At 38.3% G+C, this 14,084-nt stretch overlaps 1 protein-coding gene across 9 annotated transcripts in view; it reads right to left on the bottom strand.

The window, feature by feature from the left end:
- UNC79 (unc-79 homolog, NALCN channel complex subunit) overlaps positions 1 to 14,084 on the bottom strand; it is a 115,101-nt gene that overhangs the window by 63,153 nt on the left and 37,864 nt on the right. For 8 of the 9 annotated variants that reach the window (XM_049828745.1, XM_049828747.1, XM_049828748.1 and 5 more), the window contains 11 exons: positions 13,720 to 13,941; positions 12,888 to 13,115; positions 11,333 to 11,474; positions 10,840 to 10,919; positions 10,607 to 10,755; positions 9,386 to 9,543; positions 8,851 to 9,032; positions 7,347 to 7,548; positions 5,526 to 5,705; positions 4,443 to 4,508; positions 1,171 to 1,457 (listed from right to left, as the gene is read on the bottom strand). In XM_049828745.1, coding sequence (XP_049684702.1) covers positions 1,171 to 1,457; positions 4,443 to 4,508; positions 5,526 to 5,705; positions 7,347 to 7,548; positions 8,851 to 9,032; positions 9,386 to 9,543; positions 10,607 to 10,755; positions 10,840 to 10,919; positions 11,333 to 11,474; positions 12,888 to 13,115; positions 13,720 to 13,941 — 1,896 coding nt within the window. The remainder of the gene's footprint in view (positions 1 to 1,170; positions 1,458 to 4,442; positions 4,509 to 5,525; positions 5,706 to 7,346; positions 7,549 to 8,850; positions 9,033 to 9,385; positions 9,544 to 10,606; positions 10,756 to 10,839; positions 10,920 to 11,332; positions 11,475 to 12,887; positions 13,116 to 13,719; positions 13,942 to 14,084) is intronic. The other variant, XM_049828751.1, reaches the window with a different exon arrangement.

Below are 14,084 nucleotides of genomic sequence, written 5' to 3'. Positions count from 1 at the left end.
ACAATGGATCAGGATGCATTTGCAGCTACCCAGTTTGCATTAACACCTTCCATTTTGCCTGCTGAAATATGGATACCTGATTTCTCCATAACTGTGAAAGTTTATCCAAGTATCTACATTAGAATTGACTTTGAAAAAATCACTGATTCCAGTGTATGAACCAGAAAATCCTGAGAAGATTTGCAGATACAGAAGAGGCCAGGATCGCTTTGAACAATGTTTGAAGGTTACAGTGGGCATTTTAAGAGCTGGGGCAGGGGGAGATCTGAAATCACAGCCCTCTCTCTCCCCTAAGGTAATCCTTTATGAGAGACTGTGATAAGGAAAAAGTGCGGAAGTAATAATGATGCTTCACTGCAAATAATAAGAATACTATGCAAATGTGAAATGTTTTTCAGCCTAGCATCACCGACTACTCATCAGTAAGAATTAAGTGAGCCTTAGAAGAGCCTTGTGAGGTAGGAAATGACAGTTGTCCTTACAAGATGGAGAAAGAAGGCACAAGGCAAGGATGTGCTCAGTCATTTATCACAGCAATATAGGCAGAAGTTCATCATGGTGGCACTACTCCCTAGGAAAGGGAAAACAAAGTCCTGGTGCACTCTAAGGAAGAAGGAGAATCAGTCTCCTGCAAAGTGAAGAATGTGGAAGAGTTTACAGACCATTCACGCTGGGAAACAAGCAAGAGCACATGGGTCCCAGGTCTTCCTGAATGGGAAAGGAGGAAATGACATGTGAGGAAAACAAGGCATTCAAAGGCTACAGAAAGAGGGCAAAGGTTTGGAGCAGTCTCTGATTTTTCATACAGTGGTAGTATTTGCATGCCTACACACACACAAAACTGTTATCTCTATGCCAGTGATGCAGCAAGTTTAGAGTACTAGTAAGAAGTTATAAATTAGCATACTTCTATTTAACTATTTACTTTTTAACTGCAAAGTAAAAACCTACAAAAAGCACTTGATTAGGCTACATGGAGCCTTCTGAGAGTAAAGAAAAAGCAGCCATCCTTATTCCCAAATACTTTCACCAACTGAAGAGGCATTAAGGAGATTTAAGTAGGATTACTGCACTCAGCCATTATTTTGGTACAAAGAAGGCTGTGCTACCACCATTTCAACAACAGGCAATGAGAAAGAACTGCAAAAAGTAGTAAGTGCCTTCACCTACTTGTGCTATTCCAGCAATAAAGGCATTAAAGCAAGTCGAAACACGCATTTTTTGTGGTGCAATCATGAAGCATCCTTCCTGCTGATCATAACCAAGCAGGACGTAGAGATGGCGCTTGACTGTGTTGAAAGCTTTAGCGCTGCTGATGTCCGACTCAGCGCTGCTCTCATCCTTTGCCATGAACTTCATTAGCACAGTAATGAGCTGGTGGACAGTCTGGTGATCAATCCCAGCATCCTCTGGCAGCAGGTCTTTTATTGTGTTATCATTCTCTGGTGAGGGTTGTCCTATTGGCACAGGAGAGACATTGGTATCAGACACTAGATAAGACTGTCAACAGGGTACAAAATACACCAGAACTTTTTTCCAGAGTTCATTGCTCCATTTCTGCCCAAATGCACATGGTGAAGTCACAGGAGATAGGCATGCATTTCTGAGGGCATTGCTCCCCTGTTGCATCAGGCTCAACAGCACAGTAACACCTACTGTGTACACTGCACTCTGTTTCTCAGCTTTCCCATGTTTAACAGAGCTGCTTATCTTCCCATCCCAGTGCATTTTTGTCAAATTGAGTGCTATTATTCCTTGGCATCTATGCAGTAAAGGAGAATCAAATCCCACTGCCACCAGATTCTCATCTGGCATAGTTTTCAGTCTTTCCTCAGCAAATGTTAGTGGACATTAGTCTTTGCCAGCAGAGGATGTACAAAATGGCAAAGGTAAGAGATGAAAAAAATTCTACCAAATAATGATTAAACACAGAACGAAGACCACCCATTTTAACAATGTGTCCATATTTCTCTCAAATAACTTCGGCCAAAATGTAGGCACAATAATCTATTAGGTTTTAGGACACAATGTATTACATCAAAACTTTGATGGTTTTTTCCCAGAGAAGAAGCCTAAGACTTGGTTTATAAACACTGAATCAATCAGTAATACATTGCATGGGAATATGATTGTGTGAACGACAAGAGACTACTTACAAAGCACAAGGAAGCTTGGGTGCTGGCTATCACTATCCAAGCAAAACAGACATGCTGCAAATAACAGTTGTCCACCGGGCAAGTATTTTCATTTTCATACTTCAATATTTTTTTTAAATACAATATTTCCAGTTGCTTTTAAGACCATATATCATTAGTAGAATTCTCTAGTAATTGCCTTTGGAGCTACCCTCTTCCATTTCACCCTATGTGTAAGGCCTTTTTTTAGTGCTTAGCAGTTCCTATGATCTATGTTATACTAACACTAGGAACTGAATTCATGAAAAGCAAAACATATTTCACACATCAGTATATCAGATTGTTTTTATTAAATAATTCTGAATAAATGCATAGCTAAAGCACAGTAAAGTATATTATTCCAACATGCTCTATTTTAAAACAGTAATTTAAATGAAATACTTCTGTATAAATAAAATGCATTATATATGCATTATATGCAATAATAAATAAAAATTATTTCCACTAAGATAATCAAAGAGAACAGAAAATATTATTTTGACAGATCAAAATGCAGCAATAGTTGGAAATTAAGTTTTTATTACACCATTAATTTTAGTTTGTTCATTAAACACTGTAACTGTTAACAATTAAAATTAATTGTTACTAAAATGTATTCTGATGTATTTTGTGATCCGTGGTTAAAAAGCTGTCTAACAGGGAATAACAGATAAAGCAAGCTGGTATGAAGCAGAATTTCAAAACAATCTACTTGTTTTTCTTTCAAGGATAAATCCTTTCAACTACTGGACACAGTCCTTACTTTTGCAAGAACAGTTTAAGTCAAAGTTTACAGGACAGACCCTAGAAACAAGATTAGCTCAAAGTATAATCTTGAAATTGCTCCTGCATGTCTGTGTTAGGGTTACTAGCCAGCAACTAATATCCACTTAGTCTGTTAGTTACTTACATGCCTTAGGATTTATGTAAATTCATAACTATATATTTATAGCAAATGGTAAAAATTGTTTTAACATTCTAATTTACCCATATTCTTAATGTAATATGCTATTCTGACCAGGGACTCTTTTGCTGGTACAACTGCATCCGTCTTAGGTTCTTCACCAGCAAAACTGCACTGTCTGTAATTTTTTAAAATAATTTTTAAATATTTTACATTTTATTGGTGGGTGAGCAAAGGGGTTTGTTTGATTGGCTGTTTTGCTGAGCATGGGAGAAGGTTGCTATTTCTATGATAGGTGAAAAAGAAAACTAGGAGGGGAATTTTCAGTATCACTTCTATTAAGAATAACTTTCCTTTACTGGTCTCACTTTGGTAAAAAGAAACCATGAACTTCATATTATATTTTTTATTCCATACACTTTTCACTGTGATTTTTTACTTACAGAAACCTTCCTTCAAAATGAAAATTCTCTATGCAAACTGTTGCTGGACCAAGATTTGCAGATGCAAAAAGAAATCAATAAATTCTGAAATAATTAGAATCAGAAATACAGCAAGTACCATTTTCAGAAGCACCTTAAAAATGTATATAGAAAATAACTTTAGCTTTGTGGACATCAACTGAGAAATAATCTTTCCACATATTGTAGCCATGAAATTTTTCCATATTCCCATGAAATTGTATCAAAAAGATGCCATTTTCATAAAGATTATATTAGATTGTTTTCTTCAGCTCTACTTATTTTCACCTCTATTACATGTTGTGAGATTTTCACTAAAACAAAGAAGGAGATAAGATGAAATGATACTAAATGATTGTGGGGCTCTAAATAAATCCTGGTTCTCCAAACAGAACTCAATGAGTTCTGACAGACAGGTGACATCTTCACAAATTGTCAGTAAATATGAAATAAGGGACTTACTTAAGATGTCTATAAGCATACAGAGGAGACAAGTGTAATTTACAGTACTGACAATCAAAGCCATTCTGTCAGCTGTCTCTAAAACCTGAAGGCCAAAGATCAGGCTGAAATAGGTGACCCATGGGGCCAGCCTATTAAAGATTTACTTGATCCTGCAAGCAATGAAACACAGGAGGGTGAGGCACTGCCGGCATAGCTGAGTGCCTCTGAATAACCTCCTCCCAGCCCCAAAGTACTATTTACAACTGGAGGCAGTTTTCAGTTCAACTCAAGAGCAAAACTTCACTTTGCACCTTTTGGAACCATGATGAGACGTGATTTCACTGTGCCTTTTAGACAACTTCCATCTTGCAGAAGTTTATCTCATGAGTCAACAAGAAAACCAGTGCTAGTGCCTTCCTCTTCCTGTTCCATCAAAACACTCCGCCTTGTCAAACCCACCTGGTGTTTGCTCTGGTGTTCCTCCAAGTGCTGGAGCAGACTGCTCGTGTCTGGTCAAACTCACAGCTTAAAAAACAACAAAAAAAAGCAACTCTGTTTAAAAAGGCAGTACTGACATCTTATACTTCAGCATATATTCAGTGCTAGCATATTTATGTTCATTTACTCATGCACTGTTGTCACGCAGTGAGTGTAACCGTTTGAAACATGTCACTTCTGTGCCCTACAGATTTTGTGTACCATGTTCTACAACTCTAGTGTTCTCCATCATTCAGTTTTGCTGATACAAGAGTCACCACACAGGAGCCCCTGTGCAGGATCAGAAATTGGTCAAGAAGGATTACCTGAGTCCCAAAATATGGTGGTGGTTGTTTTGGAGAAAAGAAATTACCTTTTAACTTAATAGTTCACCAGTACCCAAGTTTGAACATTTTATCAGTAGAAGCAATGTGAGAGGTCCAATTTGAACATAAAGACTAATCTGGGTTTGTAAAATTCTCTAATTGAGAATGGGTAAGCTTTATTTCTGCTCGGAAAGATATCTGTACAGCGCTCCATACAGGCCTATGGTTTTCCAGCACCTAGGTCCTCCTATAGAAGCTGGCAGGAATGATGCGTTTCATGGACATTGTTTTCTTAACAAAGGAATTCTGAAGATATCCAAAAGCTCATTTGAGACATTAACAGTTGTTTTTAAGATGTCTAAGATATGCTGCTTACACTGATTAAAAATTACAGTTAATAAATAAATAATATAGGAATTTTTCTGTAAAGACTGTATCTATTTTAGACAAAACTACTGTATATTAGCCACAAATAAAATAAAGATCTATCCACAAACTAGTTTTGGAGCATTTTGTTCTGGCATTTTAAACAAACACAGCATAGACATAATGTTTGTCTATGTTCTCTGTCAAACTCACTAACTTGTCATTATTTGAATAATGCCCAAATCAGTCAGAAACCTAAATTTGCTATCCCAGCTGGGTAAGTGTTGACAATTCTGATGTGTACCCAACAACAGGATACGATCCTAAGGGAGAAGATACAGGTGTGTCACAAAAATATAAATAGATACTCAACGAATTTTGGTGGTTAAGGTTTCTGGAAGGGAGAGCGCTCTCTTTGACTCCACTGGTCCCTTCACACTGTCCCTCAGGGAACGCACACTCTTCTGACGATTACGTGCGAAACGAGCCCTCTTGATCTTCCACATTGCTGCATCACTGAGGTTGGCGACATTTGTCCGGACAGCAGTGATAGCTTTGCAAATGCAATTGACCAAGTTAGGATTCATTCCACAGCATGGTGAGGCCCTAATGCTGCCAAGTGCCAAATGCAACTGGGCCCCAGGTCCCACTCAAGTCAAGAAAGCTTCATATGGGCTCAAGGGGTCCATCTGCAAGGTACTCATTTGCATCCTCTTATTCTGAAATCCATAAAACCCCAAATGGCGTAACTGTGTTAAAAAAATTATGATGTTACTTCTTTCTTTAGAGATTGAGTAAAAACAGGTTCTTGAAACTAAAACCTGAATTTCAGGCTAAGGGGATATAAGCTGTCCTCTGTTTAAATGGCAGAAATCTCATGAGTATGGATCACATTTAGTGCGCTCATACCCAAATGTGGCCTCTAGTTTTGCCTCGTTGACCTCCTATCTTGCCTACACCTATCATCCTGGATTTGAACAGCGCCTCCAAAAATCTGTGAGTGTGATTATGTGTTTACAGTGGTGTTACCAGCAGTATCACTACATGTCTTAATGGGGTCGCCAATAGTTTTCTATACTCATGTCTATAGTACATTCAAACCCTTTAAGTTTATCTGAGCAACTAAAGCCAGTGAGCCCATCCTTTGCACCACTTTTATCTTTGAAAAGGCAAAGAAAAAGGCTAAAAAGAAACCTGAAAAATATATTTTGCATATTTTAATTTTTAAATCACTCCCAAATATTCATATTTAAAGATATGACCCTACATTTGCAGCCAGATGTGCTGGAAACTAGTGCTGAGATTCCCTCCTCAGGCCACAGCAGCAGTTCCCAGCTTTCGGTGAAGCTACTCACATATGGAGAAGAAAATGTTTGCAGTTCCACTCATCTCTGATATAGATACAGCAGCAACACCTGGGCTTTTTAGGCTCTGGGCTCCATGCAAGTGTAGAAGGAGGCATTAGGCTGCTGAGGGGGAACACGCTGTCCTAACAGCTATCTCCACCTCCTCCAAGCAAATCACATGGAAATAGATCTGCTTCATGGGCCACCACTTGGCTAAGCAAATTTTCAATTACTCAGCATGTTAAACAATCATGCACAAACTATTTTTTAGCCTCCCCCAGTGAATGGAAGGAGACATGGTATCTCATCAAGAAACCAAGTATGAACAGGACAAACATTTACAAACAGTTGTCACTGCAGGAATAGTTAACTGAGAAGCAGCTCTAAGAGTCCATGTACCTCTTGTGCTGTGCCCCATATATTTGTTTGTTTTTCAAGGGTTATACAGCTCCTAGGGCTGTCTTTGTATAGACCACTACAGAACCGGGTCAGGCATGACCTAGGCTTTGAGAATAGCAACGTTGATAGCATAAGAACATCTACAAAAGAACAAGTGGGTTAATGCAGGCTGCAGCTAATCATAGCACCAGACCACATTTCAACCAAGGCTGGCAATCACATCCTAGTGAGAGTAAAACATGACGCCCAAAGGTGCAACAGAATATAGTCTAATTTGTATTCAGGCAGTCAAAAAATGCTCTCTTTGAATTCTGCTCTTTTGGCCTGAAAGATTACTTAACTACAGATAATTTATACAGCTGAGACCTACATCTCTCTCAGACCCTTGCAGGCAGCTGAAATTCCAGAAGCTGATAAAAGGTGATGATATTGATTTGGACTCTGCTTACTTGTTGGGAAAGGGAATTCTTTGTTGCAGTCCAGATGAAGCTGTGCTTCCAGAGACAGGGTCTCAAAGCGATTCACAAAGAACTCCCAGCTCAAAGCTGGAATATCCGCTTTTAGAAAATGAAGTAGCAAAAGCTTACTAAGAATTGTGGGCCTGTCCTTGACAACTGTGTCAAACTGGAAATCAAGGCAGAGGCAGAGACCCTATAGAAGGAAAAAAAAAAAACAAAAAAAACCAACACAGAACTGAGATGTGAAAACCTTAAGCATTTTTTAAAGCAAAGGGAGGTCAAAGCTCGTAACTTCTGTTAATTAGTACAGGATAAAGGTTTAGCTCCTTTTTCCTACCAAGTCCTTTAAGTCAGAACTAATGCTACTGATATCAATGGAAAAGTAAGGTAAGTAAGGAGATAAATGAACATCATATTTAGAATGTAGAATTTGCTAAGATTTTAAGGAATACAAAGGTCTAAGCAAAGTGCCATCCTACTGCACATTTGGTACACAATATCAAAGTATTCTCTTCACACACCCCTCCCTGAGAAAAAGCTTATATTTAGGCAAATGAATAAAGCCCTTAATTACAAAAAGAATGAATCACCAAGCCCAAACAGAGGAAGAAAGATTATGCAGTGAAGTGTATCAGAAGCACTTTGCCTCAAAATGCTTCTGTATGTTATTAGCACTAGAATTTTGGGTGTAGCATCAAGACTTAGGTTTGCGAAGAAAACCCACACATTAAGTATGAAAGTGCAGTATACTGGTTACAGTCGCAGTAAACTCAGTGAATTCAAGTTCTCTGGAAGCTCTTTTGAAAAGACACTATAGGGAATAAAACTAGCAAGTATTAACAGCTTTTTAAAGGCAGTAACACTGAACTTTTTAAAATACATATTCATTCTATTCTGCAGAGAACTAAACTGAATTGTGCACTAAGAATATTTTCTTTATCTTGCTTCTTTACATAGGCTCTGACCCACTTTCATACCTGCTTAGTTTTAATCATGAGAATTCTGATTGGCAGGGTCTCTCACATGCTGAAAATTACATGCCTAAGTAAATCTTGAAAAGATCAAGACCATGTTTGGTTCTGCTTGAACATATTTTCTCACTGTTAGCTCAGCAGGGTGTCATAAGACTTACAATATTTTTTTTTAATTGAAAAATGCCAATAAATTTTAAAATCATAAAAATAACTTACAATTTTCTACCACAGCAGTTCAAACACAATAGTAATCCTTTGCAGTCATCAAAGTTTTTATGGTTGGACTCGATGATCTCAAAGGTCTTTTCCAACCTAAATGATTCTATGATTCTAAGTCAGGGCTAGGGCAGTATCATTTCCCTTGGCTATTTTGTGCATTTGTCAATTACCAAGACCCACAAGACTCTTGCCAGAAAAGGTATTAGCAGTGACCATGATGCTGTAAGCCTGAACTGCTTTGAACTTTGGGTGAAAACCCAGATTCTTCTTTGAATATACTTTTTCCCATATAATGAACCTACCTGTAAAGCTGGTCTCTTTATGGTGTCAAGTAATAGCCCCGCTCTTGTAGCTACTGCTGGGTTGACATCTTCCACAGCAGTCAGGAAACAGCAGAATGCATGAGCCAAAGAGTACTTCAGTAGGTGGTTTTTTGTCACAGAGTGAATATCCAAAAATCTGCACAACACAGCCACCTTCTCCACTGTAGCAGCCAATGCCCCCAGACAAAGAAAATATGTATATTAATTTAGGCAATGGCTTCTTTATGTCCTGATTAATATACCTCTCCTAGAAATATGCACATCTGAGAAAGTAACAACAAAAAATAGCTGGAAAGTGTTGTAATTTTGATTTCATTTTGATTATCCAAAATGTCTCATGTTCTCCTCTATTTTACCATTGTGGTGCCATGGTTTTGCACCAGACTATCTCCAAAACTCCCCAAAGTAGCAAAAAGATAATAATCTATTACAGGTCTCCTCAGTTACAGCAGAGAAAGCTCTACCTCTTCAGTGAAGCAACAAAGAGCAAGTAGTGTATATTTCTCAGGCCTACCTGCTTCAAATCTCATCTTCCAATCTTTGCTGTTGAAATTGCTGTTTATGATTGTCCAGAAAATGTCAGCTCCATGGGGAAGCGAAAGTGCATGAAGAAGAAGTGGGACTGCCAGGGAAGAAAGCTGAGAGAACTCAGACTTCACAACACCCCATAAGCTGGAAAGACCAAAAAGAGCAAGCCTGCTTATAAAAACACTTCCTTGACATCCTTTCTTCTAAATCTCTACACTGTATTGTTGGCGGGAATGCACTTTTCATGAAAATCTCTATGAGCCATCCTGGGCATTTACATGAATACTAAAGAGTTGCTGGTAGGAGGAGAGAGCTACTTGCAAATCTTCAAATACAGCAGTTTTTCTTGAAAATCCAGGTTCAAATATTCCTTACATTGAAACACTTCAGATTTGACAGGAGTTTGGCTAATTCAAGGCACAACTGCCATGGATATAGTCTATGCTATGAATTAGCAGTTTCAGCGTGACCAGCTTCAGCGCATAAGCCACATGAACTGTCTTGGCACCACAAATCACATGCATCCACAAATGACTAAGACATTGGGTGTTCACAGTTTGCTTGTATTTAGATTCGGGACAGATTCTCTAGTCTGCTAAAAGCCTACAGTCTCAGGAGATGCTCAATGAAATTGATAGAGAGCAGCTGTAAGCACTGGTGAACACACTATTTCAGAACATGATATGCTAATGTTTATTCAGTGAGTTTTCTGCAAAAGTCTGTTACTCTGAAGAGAATCTTAAAATGCACAGACTTCAATCCAATTCACTCTGATTCTAAATGAAAAAACTTCCTTTACCTCTTAAAAATAAGGTGCATTACTATTGTTCACCCAGCTTTAATGCTAAAGCCCTATAAACTGTGTGCCTCCCTCTACCTCATCCTTTGTTTTATTTTGTAGAGTCAGGGAAGATACCTCAGTCTCAGACAATGCTATTATTCAATATAAGCAGCTCTGACTCACTGAAAAACAAGTGGTGCATGACAGAGTAGCCCTGACAGACAATGCAAGGTACCTTACTTTCATTTGCAACTTCTTAATTAGCCTGTGCAACGTGCCTTCATACAGTTACTTAACCTTTCCAGACTTCCCTATCACCCTTTGTTAATTTTCCACACTAAACCTGCAAATTCTTTGATGCCAACAATGAATGTATAGTTGGAGAACCAGCTAAGTGTGAAGACAAAATGTGCAATGAAAACATACCTTGCAATCAGCATGTGATCTTGAATATAGGCAAGGAATTGTGGATGGTCCTTTCTTGCTATATACAAGCATTCCCCATGAAGACAAAGGATCTTCAGACAGTTCAGCATGTTAAAAAGAATGTCTGGTTCTTCAAATCTTGACATTTCCTGTGTAAGCAGATGTACTACTCTCAACACAATGACACCACTTAACCAAAAATTCAAACTAAACAAACAAGTAATCAATGTTACCTGCAATATAGTGTATATGAGCTTCAAGGTAACTGGAAGTTGCTGATAACAAAATTTTCTTTCTGTGTCATTCTTTATTGCTGTTAAAAATGTAAGTTACATAAAATGTTGTTAAAGTTCTCTCATCTGTGGATTCAGAATGAAACTAAAGAAGGTCAAAGTGATGAGAGATAAATTAATTCTAGCCACTGTAACCCTGCAGTCAGTAAAGTTACAACAGCATGGAATCTGTTATGCAATGTATTTGCTACTTTATATGTTCAAAAAGCCAAGATTTCTTCTAACACTTTTTTGAGAGACAATCACACTTGCTATCAACATAAACACATCTTTCCTATTTAATTAATTTGTTAAAGAATTAAATGCATGAGAAAAAAGTGACTGTGCATTGTTGGGACTTGAAAGACTGCTTCAGAACCTTGTATTCTATATGAGTAGAAGCATTTCATTTAAAGCCTTAATGAAATTCTCAACTTTCTCACCCTCCACCTACCAGCATTGTCTGTGGTCTCCATGTGATTTCCTGGGTTTTCTCCATGCTTTGGCGCCGATTTGTCTTCCTCTTCTCCTTCAGTTCCTATAATAAACTCAGGTCTAGTATACAGAAGACTATCCTCGAGGTTATCTGTGGGCTCCTTTAAGAATATAATAAGTTAAATTTGTTTCTTGATGTTATCTGAACACGAGGCCATATCCTGCCATTTAAGTTACATTGGGTGTGATAAGCTGAGCTCAAATGAGGCAGAAACTGTCTAGTTCCATGTACACTTGTGCATTCAAATCACCTGTGCATCTAAAATTCTGCATCAGCACATACCAACAAGACTATGTTTCAAACATGGATTTAAGTGATACTACTTAACAGAAATTGTATATCCATATTGGAGCTGAGTTGTATCCAATCACAGGGCTGTAGTTTCACCAAACTTGTCAGCCATGCCTCAGAGGAGTAGCAGACTGGAGCAGGGCATGTTTCCTCCACTACTGTAGAGTTACAGGCTTAGAGGTAGGAGCTACCTCAATCACTTTTACGTTGAAAAAAGGACCAGGCTGGAGTTACTCCTGCCTGTGGCAAGGAGCTCAGGATTACAGTTGCCATTGTAACATTTATGTTATAAATTGCAAGGTGGATGCTAGAAATTGTACCAAGCCCCTGCACTCAAAAGACTTCACCACTTGCTACTTTATGGTTGAGGTGAGAATTTAAACTGAAATGGCATGAGATGATTTTTCTAGCACAAGTTACTGAAAAACCACATGCACAATACCTACTATTAGCATACACATCCAAATGGAATTCTGAAACTTCTACACATCAAAAGGCATCACTATGCCCACCATTGAAAAAAAATTACTAATAAACATCCTGTCACTACCATGCCAGACAGAGCACTCAGAATGAGCACTCAGAATAAGGGGAACGATGCTGTCTTCTGAACTATGAGATGGAACAGTTATGTATAACAGACATACAGTTTAAAATAAATTAATCACACTACAGGTAATGCTTTGATTCTTCTGCAAAGCTACAAAGGACTTTAATGATGACTAGCAATTGGAGAGTACATATCTGTGTCTGATAAAGTTGGATACTCAATCTGAAGTATATTCGGTTTTTCAACAGTGCTCAACATTTTCAACAATCAAGCACCAAATAAAACTTGCTCACTTGACAACTGATTCACTCAAAATCATTAATCATTTCAAAATATCCACTCTTAGCTTTTAAAAGATGAAAAGCACTAAGTATTAACATTTCACATTTTATTTAAGACAGAGTATCATAGGAGTGCCCTTCCAAAGTGAAAAAGCACTTTAATTTTGATGGGGGAAGAGTTCATACTGGATGAATATTGCCATCTTCCTTGGGTTCTTTGAATCAATTAAAACTTAAGAAATTTTACAGTTCAATGGCATTTTGCTTTAACCTCCCAAATCCTCCATGCCAAAGGTCAGTGCAGCATTGCTCCCTTGCGCACAATGTAATGAGAACAATGAAGAGGAGTTTCAGTACACCAATAATATAGGCTCTTTCCTGCTCTACTTACCACAAGCCTGATTTCTTCTTTTGGAGCAAGCTGTTCCAGCAGCTCAAAACCCAGCTGGTAACACAGAATGCTGGACTGACACAGACCACATTCAACTGCTTTTTCATCTTTCTGACAGGTGTGAGAACCACCCCAGGGTGCCTGGAACACATTGTTTATGATGGATATTATATCTTTTGAAATGCTGTTCTCTAAGCCCAAAGTGACACCATCATCCTGGAGTTCCATCTGAAAGAGAGTGAAAAGCGTAAGGACTTATTATTTATTTAAAAGCCAGAGCACTAACTATTCTGCTTTTTCCTACATTTCTGCTACTGTTATATTACAGTACTGGGAAGAATTTGAGATAAACTGGAACTCACAATTTTAAACTGCCACTGGTGTTGAGGCCCAAGCTCAAACAGCTAGAGTAAATAGACAATTTCAAGCACAGGATCCATGGATTTTACCTGGAGACAGTTATCCAAAACACTTGGCTTTGGCTTCACAATGTACAAATTTAGCTATCCAAAAATTATGCATCTAATCTAAGCCTATCAATAAGCCTCTGCTTCTAGTCTGTAGAAATAAACTTATCTCCAAGCAGAAGTTCCTTTCACTCATATGAGCTATCTAACATGAATGTGGAGGTATCTAACTTCTTTTCATTGAACATGCACCTGTAACTCCTATATGGGTAAAGGCAGATGACAGCTGTAGAGGGATTTAAATGTTTTATACTTCACACCAGCCCCTTAGCAGAAAGGGACTCAATACAGGATTAAGGGAGAGCCAAAAGTGACTAGAGAACTTCAGTGTCCCCTCAATGGGGATGCTTTTGTGCTGCGAGTACCTGCTTCAAGATGAGATCAAACATCAGAATGAAGCAATTAAGATTCATTTCATCATCTTCACAGTCAAAATCAATTGTCTTTCCACTGGGGTGTCCAAAGTTCTTGAAAGGGCTGTGAAAAGGACTACGTATTGGACTCCGAAATGGGCTCTGGAAGGGGCTTGGGAAAGGACTCAGCATGTTATGCTGAACTCTGCGCCCAGGGTCAGAAGCAACGCTTACCTGAAGACATAAAGAATCAACATGTCCAAATGACTGTTACACATGTAAGCAAACTCATTCTATACGAAACTGCAGAAAATGGCAAGAACTTCGACAGCCTTACTATTCCCTTTTGTAGCTTTTTTGCAAAATCTACATGTGTC

The sequence above is a fragment of the Accipiter gentilis genome, chromosome 25, assembly GCF_929443795.1.
Source record: "Accipiter gentilis chromosome 25, bAccGen1.1, whole genome shotgun sequence".
Taxonomy (NCBI): Eukaryota; Metazoa; Chordata; class Aves; order Accipitriformes; family Accipitridae; genus Astur; species Astur gentilis.
Note: the sequence above shows the minus strand (reverse complement) of the source record. Positions and strands in the feature narration are given on the sequence as shown.